General features: G+C 26.7%; 1 protein-coding gene across 5 annotated transcripts in view; it reads left to right on the forward strand.

The window, feature by feature from the left end:
• LOC112681283 (calcium/calmodulin-dependent 3',5'-cyclic nucleotide phosphodiesterase 1A-like) overlaps positions 1-16,052 on the forward strand; it is a 455,395-nt gene extending 439,343 nt beyond the window's left edge. For all 5 annotated transcript variants that reach the window (XM_025551569.1, XM_025551566.1, XM_025551549.1 and 2 more), the window contains 8 exons: positions 1,112-1,228; positions 3,230-3,370; positions 4,756-4,925; positions 5,558-5,719; positions 7,398-7,600; positions 13,949-14,221; positions 15,218-15,334; positions 15,449-16,052. In XM_025551569.1, the coding sequence (XP_025407354.1) occupies positions 1,112-1,228; positions 3,230-3,370; positions 4,756-4,925; positions 5,558-5,719; positions 7,398-7,600; positions 13,949-14,221; positions 15,218-15,334; positions 15,449-15,576 (1,311 nt within the window). In that variant the 3' untranslated portion in view covers positions 15,577-16,052. The remainder of the gene's footprint in view (positions 1-1,111; positions 1,229-3,229; positions 3,371-4,755; positions 4,926-5,557; positions 5,720-7,397; positions 7,601-13,948; positions 14,222-15,217; positions 15,335-15,448) is intronic.
• Positions 16,053-23,214: the final 7,162 nt, after the last annotated feature.

Below are 23,214 nucleotides of genomic sequence, written 5' to 3' on the forward strand. Positions count from 1 at the left end.
CTTCCGAAATGTTTTCAATATTTTACGAATGTTAAAATACTTATTTATTTTTAATAACAACATAAATATTTTCAGTCGAAATTGACTTAAGCTCCAATCAATCATTGACTGCTTTTAATTTTATATCATAATATCATATTAATTTTAATAAAAGAAGATTAAATCTTTTTCTGTATTATTTTTAACCAAATATCAAAAGTTGAAATCTAAATTCAATAAAATTACAATATACATATTTTGGACCCCTCTCGAAAAAAATTTCTAGATACGGTCTTGTAAACACATAAATATCAAAAAAATTATAATTTAACATGTAATGATTTATTTCGTTTACGATGATGATATTAATAAAAGGTATAATTACAATAAAAACTAAAATAATTAAAGCCCTTAAGTAATATGCGTATATAGTTATCGTTAAGTTATAAATTAGCAAACCTAATACAAGTTCTATCAATAATATTCGTAAAATCTGTTTGAACGATCCATGTTCCCAGGAGTAAATACGTAAGGCTTACAAAAAAATGTTTGGTAATTTTAACATATCTGTTATCTAAATCGATTTGTTTTTATTTACATATAAAATAAACATAATATTGTACTTTGCGTGATTTATGAAATATAATTTTCAATTTAATAATAATAGGACTATCAAAATAAGCGAGTATAAACATTACTCACTCTGAACTTAATTTTTGATTTTTTTGATTTTTTAAAATTTCACCTGCCTTATTATATATATATATATTATCCTAAACTCCTGAATATCTTTTAAATGTTTATCCAAATTTTTTACATTGTTAAACATTTTTTTATTGTTATTCAAATAATTTAAAAAATATATATAAAAATATACAGCATTTAATAAATATTCTAAATTGATTATAGCTAAAAAAAATACTAATTTTAACATATTTTTGAAACTTATAATATCATGCAAGCCTATAAGTATTTTTAACAATCAAAAAATATACATAAATTAAATGTATAACTGAAAATATATGTATTGAAAAAAAAAAAGATGTTTGTTTACAAACATTATAAATCATACTAAGTTTACTAAAAATTGACAATGCAACTATTAATTTACTAAAAGCAATTTATTTTTTAGAACCTCAATGACTGGTCATTCAACGTGTACAATCTGAGTAATTATGGAAGTGGACAACCTATCAAATACTTGGGATATGACTTGCTCAATCGTTATGGAATATTTCAAAAATTTAAAGTAAGTATTTTATAATTTGGTTTTGGCGTTATTTGTATTTTTTTCACTTCTAAAATTTTCACCAATATAATGTCACTTATTATAGTAGTCTATAAATACATTATTTGTACTATACATTCTAGTTTTATACGATATAAAAATATAATTTTTTTTTAAAAATTTATTAACAATCAGTTAGTTCAGTTCTTTAACGAATCTTTAGATATTAGAATTTAATTTCCATTAGTTTTAAATTCTATGTGAAATAGAGGAATATATTAGTTTATAATGATGTGGTTTTTTTCCTATCTGTGTACATAATTTCATCTAGAAGAATTGCTCCGATAAAAATAATTATTGTTATTACAATAAATCAATCATCACAATCTCAAAAGATTTCTGCTAGGAAATATTGACTAATAAGTACTTTGATGAGGGTCATTTTACGAATCTCCAATCAATGTTCTTAAAAATTGTGAAACACAAATGAAAAGTTATTCGAAAATGGCAAATCAACAGCATAATAATTTTTGATAAAAATCAAATGTTTTTTTTTATCATAATTATAAAAGTAATAATCACCGTTCACTATAGATGATATAATTTTCAAAGATTTTTTATGCTAACTATAGATATTTGACATTTTTATATTTTTCTAAATTTAAATTTTTAAATGTTGAAAATATCGATAAAATAATATTTGAAATGTCTAAATTTGATTGAAACAAAGTAGCCTTGAGTGGTTTATATATAGATTGATAAAATGAGAGGGGTTTAGTCATTTATTTGGGTTAGGAGGATTGATGTAGATTGGATATTTTTTTTTAATGTGACTGGTTGATGTACTATGTTGTGACGGACTAATACTGCACTGCTACCACAGCCTGAGGCGTTTGATAGAATTAATTCGTTTCTGTATATTAAGTAGTTTGAGAATTTGGTTTGGTTTAAGATGAGTTTCATTTTTAAGAATGATGTCGAAATTTATTTTTGATAATAATGCACTAAGTTCATTGATTTTATTTAGTATGCTCACCATACGATAATAATAATAATATTTAGTATGCCATTAGTGTTCCAGTGTACGATTTTTAGGCTGAGATGCATTGTTGGTTTCTGAAGAAGGAAATGAAGGACTTGATTGTAGTTATTATTGTTTCTTTGGGGTTGTTTGTCGATATTATTACCGAGAGAAGATCAGTGAAAAGAGTTAAGATGTGTTGATTCCTTAAAAGTGGTTTCGATTTGGAGGCTGAGGCGTAGTCCATTGTCGTAGGGTTTAGATTTTCTACTTGAGTGGTAGGAGGGAGTTTGAATCGATGCTATGGAATGAGTAGTTTTAGTAATTTTAGTTTGCGTAAGGTATGAGCATCCTCAATAATTGGCAATATGATGGTTGCTTCTGCAATTGCAACCGATTTTCAGAACACGTCTGCATTGTGTGCATTTGTGAATGCCACTCTTATTTATCCCCGTTCTTGTCTTGTCGGTTATTTATGATTGTTGCATTTGTTTATTTTGCAATGTAAAATATTACCTTCTGCATGTGGTTTATATTATTCTTGGTGCTATTTTATATCACCATTTCTTTTTTATGTGGTGGCCCTGAGAAGATCCGTTTTCCATGGTCCGTTATTCTGTATGTACCGTAACGTACTATATTTGTATTGTCGCATTGTTATCAACACATTTTCATTTCAACATAAAATACTAAAACATATTCGTATTTATCTTGAACGACTTATTTATTTCCACTTGACAGTTTATTGGAATACAGTTAAAGAAGATATTCAGTTTGAAAGTTTTAATTTATGGGCTTATTTCATTCGTAACATAAGACACCCCAAAATTGCGTTTCAATTGTAAAAAGTTGTGGTTATCTTGAAATTAAAACATCCATGTCCTAATTATCGTGTTTGATCAAAAATAATCATAATTTTATTCAAAGTTATATAGATAATTTTAAAAATTATGTGCAAAATTTAATACCTAGTGTGAAATAATACATTGTCTTTTTATTAGGTACCGTCGGTAGTGATGGAGAATTTTCTGTCCAGAATTGAAGAAGGCTATTCAAGACATAAGAATCCGTATCACAACAATTTACATGGTGCTGATGTTGCACAAACAGTGCATTATATGCTCTGTCAGACTGGACTAATGGTAACAAATTCGCTTGGTTATTACTTAAAACCAGTTGAATCTGAATTAGAATATTGATCTTCAAAAATGTATATTTTCCCCCTTACTCAAATTCTATTTATTCTTTTTCGTATGAATTAATGCAATTTATTCGTCAAGAATATTTATAAAAAATATATATAACAAACTGCAGTAAATCATACTTTACAAAGAATCTCTGTAACATAATTAAAATTATATTGTTATATTGTTTTACCTAATCGCTGTTTAAAAAACAGTGTTCGCGGTATTATCAATAATCAAAAATCTTATATGTTATCATTGATACATTCAAAATAAATTTTAGTTATGCTAAAAAAATATGTTTTTAAATTATGAATTTAAAGTGAACGATTATCGTTGAAAAATTTTTTTACTTATTTACCTTATTGAAAATGTCATAGATTAAATTTGAACAATAAAACTTTTGAATAACAATAACTTCTTGTATTTAAATAAAACATTAATTCTATTTTTATTTTTCATTCACATATAATGCAAAATAAGAAAAACAAGTATAAGACCTACCATATCTAAAAAGTCACTTACAATAAAATGTATAAAAACTTTTGTAGAATACACCTACTATAAAAATAATATTTTTGTTATATAAATTTTAATTATTTATAAAATAAATAAAATACATTATAACCGTCAAAGTTTCTGTAGTAAAATTAATTGTTTTAATATGAGTAAACTTTAGGCATATTCATTTTATTTACTAGAACTTTATTTAATATCAAACTATAATTGAAAAAAAATCTCTACAAATTAATATTTAACTTAATATTTGATATAATTTGTTTTTTCTTTTGTATTGATATCATATGTCTTTCTAATTTACATATTCTTATTGAAATAATTTTACCTACTGAAGAACGACAAACTAAGACTAGTTTTTAGTTCAATTAATTACATCAAAATTAGAATTATTACAATATAATAACTGTTTTACAATAAATTAAAAATTATCAATGAATATCTCTTGAATAGTTTAGATATCTTAAACTAACATTAAAATCTGATTAGATCTTATTCTATTAGATTTATATCTCAATTAAAATAATAATAATACCGGAGAAAATGCTTGGCTTTCGTTAATCAATCATTGTCGTCAAAAATAATTAATTTATATAGGAATAAATAATTTATTTTCCAGTAGAAGAAAAATCAAAAACCTAGTATCATTCTTGACGAAAATATTTTTTAATCATTTAAGGTTTCAACTTTAAAGTTTCGAAAATCTTTATATTTTATCAAATTCCTACAATCTAACATGTTCTTTTACCTCCACTATTTTGATGTACTTAACAGAAGTGCATTAAAGTACTTATTATGACGTGAAATATTTTTTTTTTTTATTCTAGAATTGGTTGAATGATTTGGAAATATTCGCAATGTTAATAGCTGCTATTACACATGACTTTGAACACACTGGAACAACAAATAATTTTCATGTTATGTCTGGAACAGAAATCGCTTTATTATATAACGATCGTGCTGTGCTGGAAAATTATCACATCAGTTCCACGTTCAGGTTAGTTTTATGCGTTATAGTAAAAAAATACACATGTTCAATTGAATTATAAAATTTAATTTCATTCTCATACAGTTATGCATTTATACATTATAGTTATTAAAAATCATTTTCAATAAAATTAGATTTTTTTTACATTACTTCACTGAAAAACTATGTATACTATATAATTTCAGTTGTTTTTAAATAGAGTCAGAACACGCCTCTAGTCTAACTGTCAAACGTACTGACGACAGAAATAATTCAATAAACATAAATATGAAAACGTAGATTCAAATGGCTCAGCATTTGCCAATACTAAATACACCAAATTATCTTTTTCGTACGAGTTATATTCTATTTATAATTTATGTGATGTTCTCAAAACCATTAGAATAAAAAAAAACCAAATAGAAAACGAAATAATATTGAAATATAAATAAAGAACTCAACTAACATTTTTTTTTCAACGTTAAATTATTTTCAGTGTACAACCGTTAACACAAAAACCAATAATACTCGTATAATAATTATGAATATATAGTGAATTATATCGAAAATATGTTGTCACGTAAACATACCCATGAATGCATTTGTTTTTTTTTTTTTTTAACCGATATACAATTTTAAAAGCATGATTTGAATATTTCTAGAATTTTAAAAGACGAAGACTGTAACATATTGCAAAATCTTTCCAAAGAAGAATATCGTGAATTCCGAACTTTGGTCATAGACATGGTATTGGCGACCGACATGAGTTTTCATTTCCAACAACTGAAGACAATGAAGACACTGATAGCATCACCAGAACCCACGTAAGTGTATTTATTTGAGTTTAAAGATATACATCGATGTACAATAAGTGTTTTGAAACCATCATTATTATTTCTATACCGAATAAAACTTTATATATCATACATGTCCCAAAGTAATATTAGGTGTGCACGTCGGCTGACCAACAGACTTTGCGCAATTTTTATTTCATCATTCCAAGACCTATAAACTGTAGGAATATTTGTACGGGAGGAACCGAGAAATCGGTGCTCCCTCAAGTGTTTTGTTGTTAAAACTAATTAAAACTATAGGAACATACTGTGATATACGATTTCTACCGGTAGAAAAACTACTTTATTGATATCAATTCGAATACCCGTTGGTTTTTTTGCTAAGCCGTTAAGTATTATAACATCTAAACGGTTTAGATTTTGGTTACAAATCGGTGACCACTTGTCCGATTCGCGGTCTTTGTACACAGGTAAATCGTGCAAAAATCCTAATACGGTGATGCGCAGGTTAACGGTAAATACTTACAATGCAGATCAAGGCTTGGAACCTTTATGATTTTTTCGGTTTTGATTCCAATTAGGTTCTTTGAAAAAAAAAATTCGGTACCGGTTTCGGTTCTAGTTTCATAAAAATTACAGAATTAAGGTTCTGGTTCTGGTACCGGTTAATACCGGTATTTAAATGGTTATTTTTTCAAAAATCATTAAAAAAATCTCTTATGAACAGCATACATATTATCTAAAATTATAAAATCAAATTATAGCAGTCTTACTAGATTAAAGGGTTTACCTAATTAGTTTAATATTTTGTTTTAAAAACATCCAAAACAAATTTTAAAAAAAAAGGATTAACTCGTGTTGCATGGAGTATTATTACTAACATATGACAAAATTGAATTGTATGTTCATACCTATTTGTTATTATTATTTGTAATACTAATAATAATAAATTATTACTGGGTACTGAATTATAAGACATATAGGAGCATTATCTGATTTTTCTTGGAACGTAACGGCATGACGAAACGGTAATATTTGATATGAGTGGTAGCGGTAAAGAGGTCCTTCTTACGTACTTGCATGCACATATCAATGAACAAATGCATTCTGACAAATAACTCTAATTCTCACAAAATATACGAGGGATCAATCGAATTATCAATTCAATAGAATGTTTATAAATATTATTAGTCCATGATAATAATTTATATATTATACGGGTGCGTATTTTGATCGTAATAATATTTTTTTTTTTTTATTTATCATTATACAACATTACCAGACGTCATCGTCCAAAACTATTTATAAATTATGAATTATAAAAAAATAATCATAATGACGGTTTTTACAAACCAACAGCGACATGCAAATAATATTCAACTATCATTATTTATTAGCTAAATATATAAAATAGAAATAGAACTGGAATCGAAAAATTATCTTCAGACAAATATCGGTTCCGGTTCACGTTCAGGTTCCTAAGAAAATCAGAAAACGGTTTTGATAAGGTTCCGGTTCCAGTTAAAATACCGGTATTTTTAATTTCGGCTTCAAGCCCTGATGTAGACACGGGCTTTATTTAAATTAATAGGTACCAACTAGAAAACCACGATAACAACGAAAACTCTTAATATTTTGTACTCTTTCTTTAGGATTACATGAGTTTCATACTACTCTCATTTTTATCCGATTCATTGCAATTTTTCAGGATCGACAAGTCCAAAGCTATGTCGATGGTGTTGCACTGTGCGGATATATCACATCCTGCTAAACAATGGGATCTACACTATAGATGGACATGTCAACTATTGGAGGAGTTCTTTTTACAAGGCGATATGGAAAAGAAATTAGGGCTCCCGTTTAGTCCGTTATGCGACAGAAATAATACGTTGATTGCTGAGTCTCAAATTGGTTTGTTTTTTCTATATTAGATACACGTACTATGGTATGCATGTTTTACTTTTCAAATACTTATCACCAGTTAAACGCGAACGTTTTACATTGAAAAACTTAATTTTATATGTACCCACCAAAACCATTTTATCAGATAAAATAATCACTTTATGAATTGTTAAAAATTATGATATGTCTTCATAAAAAGGTTAAATATACCTTACAAATACTATTGCATTTACGTTATTTTTTTTTTTTTTTTAGAACTTTCAGTATATTATTATTACAAAAATTACAATAAACAATTTAAATAGAATTTAAGTTAGCATATTCGTATATAAACACAATCCAATTAAAAATTAAAATAACAAATAATAGTGAACAGATACAATATTAATAGGTTAGGTAAACAAAGTACAATAATATATAATGGATCGAAATCAATTAGAATAAATAGATATAGATTGCGTATACAACAATTAAAATTATTGTAATATTGTTAATGAGGTAGTAAAAAATGGACTATGGAATAAGTTGTTTGCTTAGAACAGCTGTAAGGAGCGTAATTAGAGAATTAATTAATGAGGAAAATACAGAAATAAATTTTGCCAACGACATATCGCTAGTGTGGCTATTAGGTAATGGGATAGTATTGAAATCGACAACGAAGGCAAAAGAAACTTTGGGAAGGTGAGGAGGGGGAGTTTTAGGTTGATGAGACGAGAGTCAGTGTTGCCATTCTACTATTTTATTGCTAGTTCTAGCATTTTTCAAGGGTCGTCTAACTATCAAAAAGGTCGTTTTGATACTGGCTTTAAAGATAGCATTATTCATTAAATGGTTTTGCTTATTTAGCATTTTTATGTAACTTTTTGTCCCGTTGCGATTTATATAAATAATTAAATTAAATTAAATTAATTTTTTTTTTTATTATTACTAACAGATCAGTATAAAAATTAAATAATAAATCGTATCAATTCGTTTACGATAGACAAAATCTCGTATTTATAGATAGGTAATTGATAGACTAATACCATAATTTATTCTGTGCTAATACCTAGGTATTCAAACCACAGAGTAGCTCTATGGTTCAATCCCGAGGGGCACGAAACTAGATAGTTAATTGTAGATACTAGATATAGTATATTAGTTATTACTAATAACTTATAATAATATTACTAATACTAATAACTTATTAGTAACCAAAGCCGTGGGCATAATCAATGCGTTAAAACTACATTTTTATTATTTTCATTATTTACTTATTCACTATATCGAAGACCGCATATCAAGTATATTATTTTTATAATTAAGACTTAATTCGAAACCTATCAAGAATATGGAGAAAGTTCAATATCCTCAAAAATTTAAATATGACTGGCTTCTTGACAATCTTTTCAAAGATTGGTTGGTAAAAAACGACGATACGTCTAAAGGAAGATACAAGTTTTGCAAATGTGATGTCAATGCAAAACGGTTTGATTTAATTCAGCATGCAAAGACAAAAAAACACATTATATCTTCAAAAGACTTTTCTTTATCTAGAACCATATCCAACTATGTAGAACCTACATCAGTCAAAACAGCTTGTGCAGAAGGTACATTATGCTTATATATTGCTGCTCACTACTTTATATCTACTTAGTTGTGACCACATTGGCGTCTTTATGTAAATCTCAGTTCAATGAATCAGAAGCTGGCAAAGAGATAAAAATACTCAAAAATAAATGCACATGTATAATATGTAATTCGTTAGCACCACACTTTGAGAAAAGTTTAATAAATGAAATTGGTAATCAGCCATTCAGATTGTTAATTGACGAATCTACGGATATCAGCGTTTTGAAATTTTTGGGTATAAGTATTACGTATTTTAACCAAGATAAGGGTAAAATAGTTTCTACTTACTTATCTCTGGTTCAACTAGAAGCTGGTGATGCTGATGCAATCACTCATGTAGTCCTAACCACTTTAAAGAAGAAAAATTTTAATGTAAAATTATGGTTGGTTTAGAGTGTGATAATACATCAGTTATGATGGGCATCAATAATGGTGTGTATGAAAAAATATTATCTGAAGTCCTTACATTAACACCCATACCATGTGTATGTCATTCACTTCAACTAGCTGTTTCAGCAGTAACTAATGAAACCCTTCCCAGAAATATTGAATACCTCATAAAGGAAATATACAATTGGTTTGCACATTCAACGTTGCGCCAAGCTGAATATAAGAACTTATACAAGGCAATCAATGACAATCACAGCCCATTAAAAATTAAGTCTTGCAATACCAGATGGTTGCCTATTGAGACCGCTGTAATTCGTATTATAAACCAATGGGTTGAACTAAAAACACTGTTCAGTATTACTAGGAATAAAGAGAAGTGTTACAATGCTGAGATTTTATATCAAACGTACAATGACAATAATAATTTTGCATACCTCACATTTTTACACCCAATATTGTCAGAGATTTAGTTGATTAATAAATCATTTGAATCTAGTAGTGCTAATCCCAGTAAATTGCTAAGCGATTTATCTTTGTTGTTGCATTCAATTGCAAACCGTTTTATCAATCCTCATTGCCAGCTAGACCAACTGACTAATAACTTGGACAACTATGTTGTACCAGTAATGTATTTTAGTCAATAATTTTTAGATCTAGTAAAAGATAGTTATGAGAAAGATATATTGAAAAATAGATGTTTGCAATTTTTAAAAAGTTTTATTAAAACAATTTCAACAAAGATTACCAAAAAATATTCATATCTTAGAAAAAGTTTCTCTTATTTCAGTTAAAAATGCTTTAAATGTTATTAAAGATCTATTTTCATCCTTAACACAACTTTTAATGTATGAATAATCTATAGTTGATAATATAAATCAACAATAGAAAAATATTACCAATATTAAATGGCTAGAAACTTCCAATACCACAAAATTTTGGAAAGAAGTAAGCGATTATAGAGATGTTTCTGGTATAAATCCATTTTGTGAGCTGTGTGATCTCAGTCAACACATTCTTGTTCTTCCCTGGTCCAATGCAGATGTCGAGAGACTTTTCAGTCAAATGTATATTGTAAAGACTATGTTAAGGAATCGTATGGGACCGAAGTTATTGGATTCTATTTTAACTATCAAATAGTCTTAAGAGAAATTGCAAGTACTGTTTTGATTATGAGTTACCTGAAGATGTATTAAAAAATATTTCCAACTCAAATCATTATCCTGCAAAAGCAACTGAAAAAACTGACAAACAACTCGAAGATGCAGCTAATTTGATAGATTTAGATCAACCTATAATATTCTAAGTGAATTAAATATTACCTTAGTTTTTATTATTTTGTTATTTTATTATTTTATTATTTATTATTTAGTCAAGGTAGGTTGATTTCATAGTATACCTATGGTATATTTATTTTTTAAATTTAAAATGTTATTGTTAATATTTTAATATAATTGCCTATTATATTTATAAAGTAATAAATGATTTTTATTATAAATTTAAAAATTAGTTTATTGGTTAGATTAGGGATATGTTTAATAATATATAATATATAAATAAAATATATTATATTAATATTAAAACTTTCTAGCTTTTTTGGAAGAATTTTATCTAACATTATTATCTAGCATTTTTTTTATCACCTATTTACTTATTTTTGGTTTTACTTTATGGCAACACTGACGAGAGTACAGTATTCGAATTTTGCGGTCTTGAATGAAACGATTTGCTGAGTTTGAGAAGTGCTTAAATTATGGGTAGCCTCTGTAGTTGGAGGTATGATCGCCCATGCAAAGAGCGCATTTGGCTGGATTATCTTTGTACTTAGTGAAAGTGTCTATAGAGTGGTTGCACCCACACTTGACGCAGCATGGAGGATGTTGGCAATAGTTTGTTATGTGATCTTAGTTCTGGCAGTTTATACACTGGGGTGGACCACTGTTGGTCTTATAGGGTAGTTTTACTTTGATTTTGGTATGCAAAATTGAGGAAAAATTTAGAATATTTTTGTTGTTGGTGTTGGGTTTTAGTTACACGAGAAACAGCGGGCATGGGTTGCCGTTTTTGATAACGTTTGTGATTCGTCTGGTGGAGTGACCCAATTCTGAGAGTGCATTAGAAATATCCGAGATGAGTATTATGTAGTTCAGATTTCTTATTATAACCTTATATGATCGATATGTTGAGGGCATAAAGGTTTGAAAACGGGAATCGGTTTCCATTAGATTATTTACTATTACATTAAACATAAGACGACCATAAGGGCGAATGATTAAAAATGAAGACGTAAACTTACAGGTAAACCCGTCAGGGTCGGTTATTTGTACTAACGCATTTTTGAAAGCAGAGTAGTTGATAATGTTTTTAACATATATTAGCGGTGCTCTGGGGTTGTCCTGTTGAATTTTAGTAGTGATAGAATCGTCGATTATGTTTGAAGTAACACAAGAGGTGTCGATATTGATTTCGTTATCCTCTTCTTCGCCAGGACAGCAAATTTATTTCGCGATACGAATGATCTAGATTGTTTATGTTCTGTTTGGATTGGTGAATTTGGAGATGATAGTAGCGACTGTTTGGGTTTGGAAATTTTCGGAGAGGTTGACCAAAAAAAATAATGAAAACTCGAACAACGGAGAGGAGACCGTAATAGATTACATATTAATTAAATTATAACGCGATAACGGAACGAACAATCACATAACATGTGGCCGCGTTGCACGTCAACGATTGCATTTATGTTATTAATATAAATCAAAATGTTATAATAACAAATATCTTGAGATGTTGGCGGTATAACTAATATTAATTATTTTTATTTTTATTTTATGTATTCATTGTACTCATGCATGTTTCATTATAGAATTTTAAAATATATGGATTTTAAATGTGATAGAAAATAAATCATTTTTCCTTTTTATAATACAATTTTAATGGAATGTAAATAAATATGAACATAAAAATTTGGTTTTAATTTACCAAACTTTTATTTAAATTTTGTAAGAAACAGATTGTTTTTAATTACTAACGAAAAAATATATTTACAATATGATCAGTATACCAATAAGTAAATGAGATTATGGGTCATCTTTTTTTTCACTGGTAAATCCAGAAATAATTTAATATTACGAGTATATGGTATAGCAGTGGTGACCAAACTTTTTTTTTCTCGGGCCATAAAAGAACAACTTTTTTACCTTGGGTCATAAAAAAACAACTTTTTTTACTGTGGGCCGTAAAAAAATGTATTTTTCAATCTTTTTTTATGTAAATGTAAAACATTACAGTTATGCAAATAAGTGTTGTAATGTAGAATACTTTTGTGGGCCAGATATTTAATGATGGTGGGCCGTAGTTTGACCACCACTGTGGTATAGTATACAAGTTTATTTAGTAAGTATATATTTATTAGCCTGCCTACTTACCACTGACATAAAAATAATTTCAGTAAAATTATAAAATAAAAAATAAATTTTATTAGAAAATATGTTCAGTTATTCTTCCATATTCTTGAGAAAAATATACCAATTATCATTTCATCGACTTTTGTGATACAGCTTATTTATTGGTTAATATTTTAGAGAATTCCCACCATACTAATAATGTTGGTAATTTAAATTAATGTCTTTATTATCCACATCATTATGTGATTTTGATATTAGTACCTGTGTTGTAAAAAATGAAAATAATGAGATCTTTTAAATAGCTTGGATGATAACGAATTTTTTATACGTAAGTTTATAAAAGAGTTCCGAAAATTTAAATAAATTAGGTAAAAGGAAGAAAATGTCATCTATTTGATACTTTATAAAAACTAATAAAACTAATATTTTTTTTATTTTTTATTTTTTTTATTTTACAAGTATATACGCAATTTATACAAATGAATGCACAATAAGCATATTAAATAAAAGGCTATACATAACATAAATACAAAGCTACCTATTAGTGACACTTAGCTTGACATATGTTTACAATTTACGAGAGATATTTTTAATTTATATATGAAAACATCTTTAGAAGAAAATTTCATCAAATTATTTAAAATCGTTATATTTTGTACAACCTGATTTTTAATAATATCAAATTTTGTTAACTGTTTATTTCAATTTAAAATATAATATGCATAAATATTTTAAATGCATTCTTATTAAAAATATTTTAAGTTGGATTCAATCGTGTACCAAAATAGTACTGTGTTAAATAAAGAAGACTATTGATAATATTTTATTAATTTGTACCAATCCCCGTATTCGTGCTTTGCTTAATTTTAATAAGCAAGTTAATTAATAAAATAAAGAGATATTAACTAAAATCTATTACATTGTTTTATATACATATATATATATTTTTTTTTAGGGTTCATCGAGTTTATTGTCGAACCTAGCATGACCGTTTGCAGTGATATGTTGGAATTAATTTTGGGTCCAATCAATCTAGTTAATCCACCCAAAGAAGCATCAGTGAAATCAGTGACTGAAGAAGTCGTGGACACGAAGGAAGATGAATCACATCAGTCCGATGTAGCCATCGCATGCACGGCAATGAGTTGCAGAATTGAAGATACCAAGGACGCCAAAGAATCAATTTCGAAAAATTTAAATTTGCCAGTTGAAGAGACAAAAGAAAAAGGTAAAATTTATTAATTAATACATACAATTTCAAAATGATCGCATAACATATCTCTAATTTCTAATTAATATAGACGAGTCTAAATATTTAATACAAACTCTTTCATAATCTTGTTTTACATTATATTAAAATATATTTTTTATTGTTATGTATTCAAAAATCTATTCATTTCATGAACAATTTTTATAATTATTAAATATTAGTTATCTATTTATTTTACAGTTAATGGGACTTATATTTTATACTGTTTATTATTATAATATATTATAGGTATAAATATTTCATATTATTTGAGGTTATTTAAATAAAAGACAGTTGCAATAAAAACGTGATTTACTCATGTTGCTACCATTGTACTTATTACTAAACACAAATAAAAATTTACAAAGTATTAATTGGAAAAGTTCTTCTTTAACAATCGGACACATTTTAACAAATGATTATCATAAAAAAATATATTCTCGCCTTTATTTATGATAAAATGTGTTTACTTAATTTGTATCTCATTTTTATCTTTTAAAATATATATAATTTAAATATCTAGAATCTTTTTATGAATTGCGCATTTTATAATTATTCAGTCTTAACTCTGCGCACTTGTTACTCCTGTATAATACCATTTTTTTTAACGTTTCCGCCAAATTAGATAAGTACTATCAGAATTCACTATTCTATAATAATATTTGTTATATCCGTTAGCCGAGCAAAGCAAAATATAAAAATATTGAATTCGTGAAGTTTTGGATGTAGGTACCTAATGGTGTTGTTATTTGAATCGTCTTTTTTCCTTGCACTATAATTGATACACAAAATCATTGTTTTTCTCCGAACAAAAACGTATAGTCATGATGGTTCTCATTATGAACCTTTTTTAAAAGTGAAAACAATCAATCGTCCTTGGGTATGGGCTACTAAATTGCTGTCCTTCATAAATAATATAATGGCTTCATTTTAGTGACAAAAATAAAATAATACATTGTTTTTGCGGTTTTTCAGACAAGGAAATAAACGTCGAAAAAACGGAAAACAATAATAAGTTGTATAAAATAAAAAAGCCATGGAACGAGTGTTTGAATATAAACAAAATGAAATGGAAGCAACAAGCAGCAAGGGGTAAGTTATATAGCACCTACGGTTTTGTAGAATAATATATATATATTTTTTTTTTTTTTACTAAAACAACATGTATATATTTTAATAAACGTAAAATTGTTAACAAATGTACAGAAGCAAAACTGAGAGAAACGAAGACAAAGTACACAATGAGCGACATTAGAATGCCACTTCCTGGCGAAGTTTTACAAGACGAGGAAGCTTCATTTTCGGCGTTGCCGAGTGGTGAGAAAAAAGAATGAACCAATCGGATAATTTTTTTTTTCAACCGTTCGACGCGCGACCTGCCCTTTTCCCGTCACCACCGTGTGGTTTTTTTGTACTGAGATGCACATATAATGCGTTTACAAATACTCTTAATAATTATATATACATATATAAATATGTGTGTATGTATATAAACTCTCTGTAATTGTAAAAATGTTGCGATTTCAGACATAATAATTCTAAAAAAATTTTTTAAAGTAAATAATATTTTCATATGTTATATGAGCTCATGTTTAAATATCTTCTAAGAACGAGATGTACTAATAGACGACCATATGTCGCAAGTATTATGTTTTATACTGCAATCTTATAATTATTATTATTATTATTCGAATTATTTTATTTGTCTCGTAACGGCGTTTTTAAAGAGTCCAACAACATTACTAGTATTACCCTCAAGTATCAGCCATTTTTTTTCAGCAATCATGCTGTAGGCATCCTTCGCGTATTATTTTAATATGCACATAATATTGTTTCTAGGACGAAGGTGTATTCTCATCATAAGTGTTTAATGTAACTGTAACATATATTATTTATATGTTTAATAATATTCCCGTACAACACATTATAGATGACGAGTTAATGAGTAAAAAAACACCGCAGTGATTCGCCGCCACCCGATAAATACATCTTCTTCCCTATTACTAAGCATTAGGTTTGCCCATACTCCTCTTCACTATTTACTACAGAAGAATAATTGAAACAAGTCATTCGAATTGTATAGTATTATAATACGACTATGAACGTTGATCGCCTATAAGCCTTGGGCACACTAACGTGGAAAAGTGCGAATAATAGAATATAAGAAATATAATATATAGAAATAGTTCATAAAAATCGTTTCTTCACAGTAAAATGTTCGTATCAAGCACAGGATTACGCATATAGGTACCACTAATTTCAGTTAAGTTGTATGGTTTTATTTCTAGTAAACGTTAAATGTGTAGTAAACAAGTCCGTTTCCTTACATCTCTACTCCTCGCGCACAACGCCGCCGATCAGAAAGTATAATAATAATAATAATAATAATAATAATACGATGATCATAAAAATAATAATAATAAGATAATATTACGCCTGGAGTTACCTGCATCTACTTCCTCGACGTGTGTGCCCTGCGTGTCCGTCTTGACGAAGTCTACGTCTTTTCAATATTTCAATTATTTGGACCTTCCCAGCAACATTGCGCAGAACAACAATATAATAATATTAATAATTACTGATGTTACTGCAGGTGTATAATATTATATAATATGTGTAAAACAAAATACATTTAATTGTGCTTCTGATATATATATATATACATATACATATATATATATATATATATGTATATATATATATATACACATATATATATATATATATATATATACACACGACATTTATTTTATACTGTTATATTAATAGTGTACCCATAAATTAATAGTAATTATAGTAATAATAATTTGTTAAACTTGAGATAAATTTAGCATTTCTTCAATACATTTTGTTATGTTGATTTTTGTAGGTACTGATAATAATTATTTTTATTTTTTCGTAATAATAATAATAATAATAATAATAACATAATATATTCTATGTACAATAATAATCCCCCGGTTTATGCCTTTGGAAATCAATAAAAATATGAATATTATACCATTGATTTTAAAATGTACTTTAAAATCAATGATTATACAAAGTAAACCACGATTATAGTCAAAACAGAAAAATAAATATATTTAACCATTCGAGTTCTTTACTTGAAATGTTATTAATAAGTATATACTTACTACTATTATTGTTTATTATAGTTATTATAGATATATTTAAGAACTGTCGGAAATCGGAAACTTAATTGCTTTGCTCTAATATTGGCATACCTACTATAAATGTTATCAATTAAACCTCAACGACAGAAGTAAAACAATAATATAAATGTTGTTTCGTTAGATTTAGTAATTATAATAATAGCATTAGTAATAATAATAATTAAAACCTTCCTTGTTATCTGATAGATGTTTATATTTAATGGTTCGTTGTTATTTTAGTATTCCTATATAATTCAGTTGTTCCTTCTTTGTGATACTTACTCTCTAAAATAACTCATGTTTCTTTTGATTTCATTATCTGTAGGCTGTTCACGAAAAAAATTATTTTGATCGACGACAATCTATTTAAGTTTTATCTGGCTATAAATACGTCTCTAAAGTACAAATACCCATCACATGTTATGTATATTATATCAATTCGATGTTTTTATTTCTAAAGTTTCACTTGTTACCTTCTGCTGCCGCTGTTAAATAGTTTTAATTTTCATATAAATAATCAAATACCAACGAATACAGCATACTAATATGATAGTTTAATGGATCCATCTATTTACTGCACCTACTCAAATAATATTACAATAACCATTATAAGTATCTATTTTTTTTTCAGTAATCAAACAATAATTTAGTTATCAGTTAGTATCAGTTACAATTAACTAGGTATACGTAATACATTTAAACCACACACAAACACACACAATTGCGAATTTTAAAATTTTTGGGAGGGGGTTTACAATTTTTTAAAAAATTATTATTATTAATAATTTAGTAACACTATAAAAAATATATATAAGGTATAAATTAATATTTATATTAGGTGTTATATAAATATTTTTAAACAAGCATTACAACCACATAATTAAATTATTGTTCTCTTTCTCTATACCTTCATAGTACCTAAGTTATTTATGACTTTTGAATCTTCTTTTCTTCTGGGAGCGGTCGTTACCTGAAAATCCCCCCTCTCCAAAAAAAAAAAGAATTAAAAAAGTATGCAATTGCACACATACACAATAATAACATAATATTTGTGCACATACAAATTGACGGGAAGTATCAAATATGGTCACGTGAGCAAAAAATGTCTTTTTATACAATTCTAAGCTTTTTAAAATATTATAATATTATGATCTTAGATCAGACCAAAAATGACTAATCTCCCGTCCATTAATATTGTTCAAGCAAACACCATTTATATTTTAATAATGATTATCAATTGATCAAATAATTATTGTTATACAGATATTAACATACAGTTAATGTAATGTAGATATATATATGTGTGTATAAAAAGTGCCAAATTTTAATAAATTAAATTGTAATATTCAGTTTTTAAACATTAACCATCGAGATGGTCCAGAAAGTTAATAATACATAATTAATATATCTTCTACACAATATATACAATGCGGTCTTAAAAAAATAACACGATTTATATAATTTATACTAATAAAGCTATAGGTTACTCGACTTAGTATTATAATATTATTCGCGATTCCGTAGCAGCAGTGTGTTGAGCGATATTATTTGTCTCGTTATCTCCAATGCTGCATACAATATTATTCATTCCAAAATTTAACGCCTAAATATCACATTAGGTAGGCGTAACGATCTAAATATCTTATAGACAACAATTCCGTACAGGTGTGGAACTAAACCGTTCAGAAAAACTTAACTGTCGAGTGCAAACTGATATTTAATCTCATTCACGAATATATCAATACTCTATATATATCAAGATATCAATATATCAATACTCCCTAAGAACACTTGTAGTATTGGTCACATCCGGATAGCGCATTATTATTAATATGTCGTTGATGTTGTGATTCTGGACCATTTCGTTCTTATACTATAATATATTATGCGTATCTACATGTATTAGTCAAGGTCATTAAATTATAATTATGTAAAGCTAATTTATTATAATCGATATTGTCATAGTTTTTTAGATAATTAATAATTGTAATTGTGTTGATTAATTTTACTTATTTGAGACTATGCCTACAATCTTTTTGTACATATTAAATATTACAATTTATTATAATTTTACAAACAATATTATTATAATTCTATAATTGATATTATCTTTGTACCTATATGTGTTTACTATTCATGTCTAACATACATAGTTATGTATTATATTGATGATATGACTATCATTCTCCCCACGCGATATGAAATACGTTTACCAATAATTAACATTCATATCTACAGGGTGTTTAAATATATAAAAATAAAAAAAAATAAAATAAAAAGTAACACATTACATTGTATTGAGCATCTAGATAAAAATATATGTATTATTTTGTACGAAAATCTTTGATAAATTTATTTCTTTTGCATATTGATTTATTTTCAAATCGTGTAATAAATACCTACATACTAAACTGGTTACAATTATTATGGATTGAAACTACTCTAAAAAACTGTACTTAACCCTTCTCCCCTATCACAATGAAAAAAATCTATTGAATACACGAAAAACGTTAACAAAGTAATATTATTTTGATTTTTACAATACACCCATGTATATTATAGTAAAATCACGCACAATAACAATATATTTTATTAAAAGTTTTAAATATATTATTATATATTACAGTTATTTCAATATAATTTAAAGTCTAAACGTTGTATTGTTAAAATATGCCATTCGTTTTGTACACCCTGTAGATGCAAAATGAGACTTTTTGTTTAAATGCATTTTCGCATTAATATATATATATATTATCATTACGATTATTTCTGTAGATTTTGAATTTATGAAAGAATTAGAAATTATAATTTATTAATTGTTATAGTTATATTAGAATAGTGATTATATTACATGTTTACCGATAGTTATAATTCATAATATTAAGTTTTTTAATTTATTGTAAACTTTATTTTCACTTTATTATGTTCTTTTGTCTGAATGTTTACTCCATTCTTTGTTTTTTGCCTGATAATAAATCTAAACGTAAATAAAATTAGTTTTTATGTACAGCGAGATTTTTTAATTTGTGCCTACATAAGTTATGTATAGGTTACATCTACTATTTTTCCAAATCTTAATCACAATACCACATTCAAGATGCTACAACAGGTGCCAAGGGGGTGCCTAGTGGGCTACAGCCCCTCCTCCCCCGAAATGTTTCAAAAAACTTAAAAATTATTTTAAACGTTTATTATATTTTAATGGTGCTTTATGCTTAATTAGAAATAATTTTATAAAAAAAAATAGAAAAATGAATTTAATCTGGTTACATTTATTTTATTCAATTGTACTTCAATAGTTCATTAAAAAATTTTAAGGTTCTCAATTTATGGTTCAATGCTTATTATTAAGAGTTAATTATATAATAAATAAATAAATTATAATAGTATAATATATTTTATTCGTAGCATATTTTATTATAGTAATAGTCCAGTAGACATATATTAAATAGTCAAGTACCCCATCATATATCCTTTGTTCATAAATACAGGATTATACTTACTATAGGAAATACGTAAATAATGTGATCAGTTGAGACAATTTTTATCGCCTTTGTCAAATACTTTTGAGAAATTCTGTAAATAAAATATTTACAAGTACCTACTGTGTCTTGATAGTAATTCTTAGATAGCAGAGGCAATTTAACTCTATCCATAGTAGCCCTTTCCGAAAATATTTTTTGTATAAACTGTGTCAAGTTCCGAACAACAGAGTGCTCTGGTGGACAACTCTCACATTTATTTAAGGTTCAAATAATATTGTATTGTACAGCAATTTGATGTTTTTATAAATTAAACTATCAATAAATCTTCCAATTGATGTCTGTAATTAATAATGTATTATTATAATATTTTACTATATATTTTATACTATTTTTATTAATATTAATACTTAATTATTAATATATTATAAATTTTTAGATTCTGAATTTCCCTTAAAAATTGTTTACCCACTAATTGTGTCTTAAATATTTTGATGATAACAAAGCTGTTAAAGATACAACCCTCAATAATTATTCTTAAAGAGTCGTAACTCGCAAGTATTCGATACTTAATAAGTAGGAATAATTTTTATAATAATTACTAAAAAAAAAAAAAAAACAATTGTTCTCTTTTTATACTACAGTATCTATTTATTACAAAAGATAATAAATAACCAAAACAAAAAGTCATGTTAAAATATGTGTTGTATTGTAGACTATCATAACACTTACCAAAAAGGATATAAATTTTACAGTTTTCCAAAAAGAAATTATGAAAAAGTACTAAAAGCTAAAAGGATTAATGCTATTAGCAAATTAAGTATGTTTATATTTGTCTAATTAATTTAATACATTTTAAAATATTTAACTTAATATATTATATTTAAGTGCTAATGGATCTCCGTGGCAACCTAAAAGCTATGATTTTGTGTGCAGCGCTCATTTTGTTGGAAACATTCGGTCTAAAAACCCCAGCAGCTCTGCTTACATTCTAACAATGTTTCCTAAGTCTTTCAATAAGAGATCAATTAATGAACTGCAGCAGAATAATAGGCATAATCGATGTACGGCCAAACAAAAAAAATTAAATAGTGAATCATCATTTACTATAGAATTAAATAATACAAACTTACCATCAAATAATTATTTACTTACAAACAAACATGATATAGAGACTCAAGTAGCATTTGATGTTTCTGATGTTGAATGTTTTTAATTTAAATGTATATTTGAAAAAAAATAGTAATTCAGTTGGTACATTTATTTCAAGTTGTTCAAACAAATTTTTAACTAACACAAGACATTGGTCGATAAATCAAGTGGCTCTACATATGAAATTTCAGTTCATGTTTAGATTGCAAAAAATTTCATGGGTATGAATCAATAATTATTGGACAGTCCTTTAAAGATTTAACTGGGACATCTTTTGAAGTGTTTAATTTTCTTTTATCAATGATGCAGGTTATCATTCAATTACGTAATTAATAACTGAATCTGCTTGTAATAGTAATTTAAATAATAATAATAAACTATTCATTTTTCTTATGAAATTAAAATTAGGTATTACTTTTTCTGCACTTGGTGTTCTATTTTATGTTCATCGTACAACTATCAGCAGAATATTTTTTAATATACTTTCATTTTTAGTAATAAAAACTAGTGCATTTATATTTTGACCTAGTAAAAAAACAATTCAAGAAACGCTACCTGAAGCTTTTAAAACTAATTTTCCTGAGTGTCCAGGGGCGGATCCAGACCGAGATAACGGGTGGGGGGGGAAATTTTTAACGGACACGCATGATATAGATATTTATATAGATAAAATTAAAAATATTAATTTTGATATATGTTATTTATTTAAATAAAAAGGCTTAAAAAAAAAAATTATAAAGTAATAATAATAATATTTTTTTTTAGTTATTCCAATATGTCTCATAACTAGGGACCGGATTTATATGCAAAAGCATATGTGTACTGGAATAAGCTTTTTGAAATCTGATGAGCATTGTCCCCGATTTAGATCTTTCTTATTAAAATAACACTAATTTTATTTTACATATTTTGCATATTCAATGCATATTTGTAGTTTTATAGTGCATATTATTATTAATAACTCATATATTCGTTTTGTCGTATTTTTTACGATCACAGCCACATAATATCGATAAAATTTCGACTGGTCGTTATTTCCAAAGATAAGATTACATACTCATATCATACAATGCAATAAGGTAAAGCGTTAACACGTGCAGTTAAAACTTTGCGATTTGACTGTACAGTTTTATCTGTACATATAAATCATTTTACACTTCAGCATACACACCTTCAGTTAAAACTG

This window comes from Sipha flava, unplaced genomic scaffold (assembly GCF_003268045.1).
Source record: "Sipha flava isolate LNK unplaced genomic scaffold, YSA_version1 102_pilon_pilon, whole genome shotgun sequence".
Taxonomy (NCBI): Eukaryota; Metazoa; Arthropoda; class Insecta; order Hemiptera; family Aphididae; genus Sipha; species Sipha flava.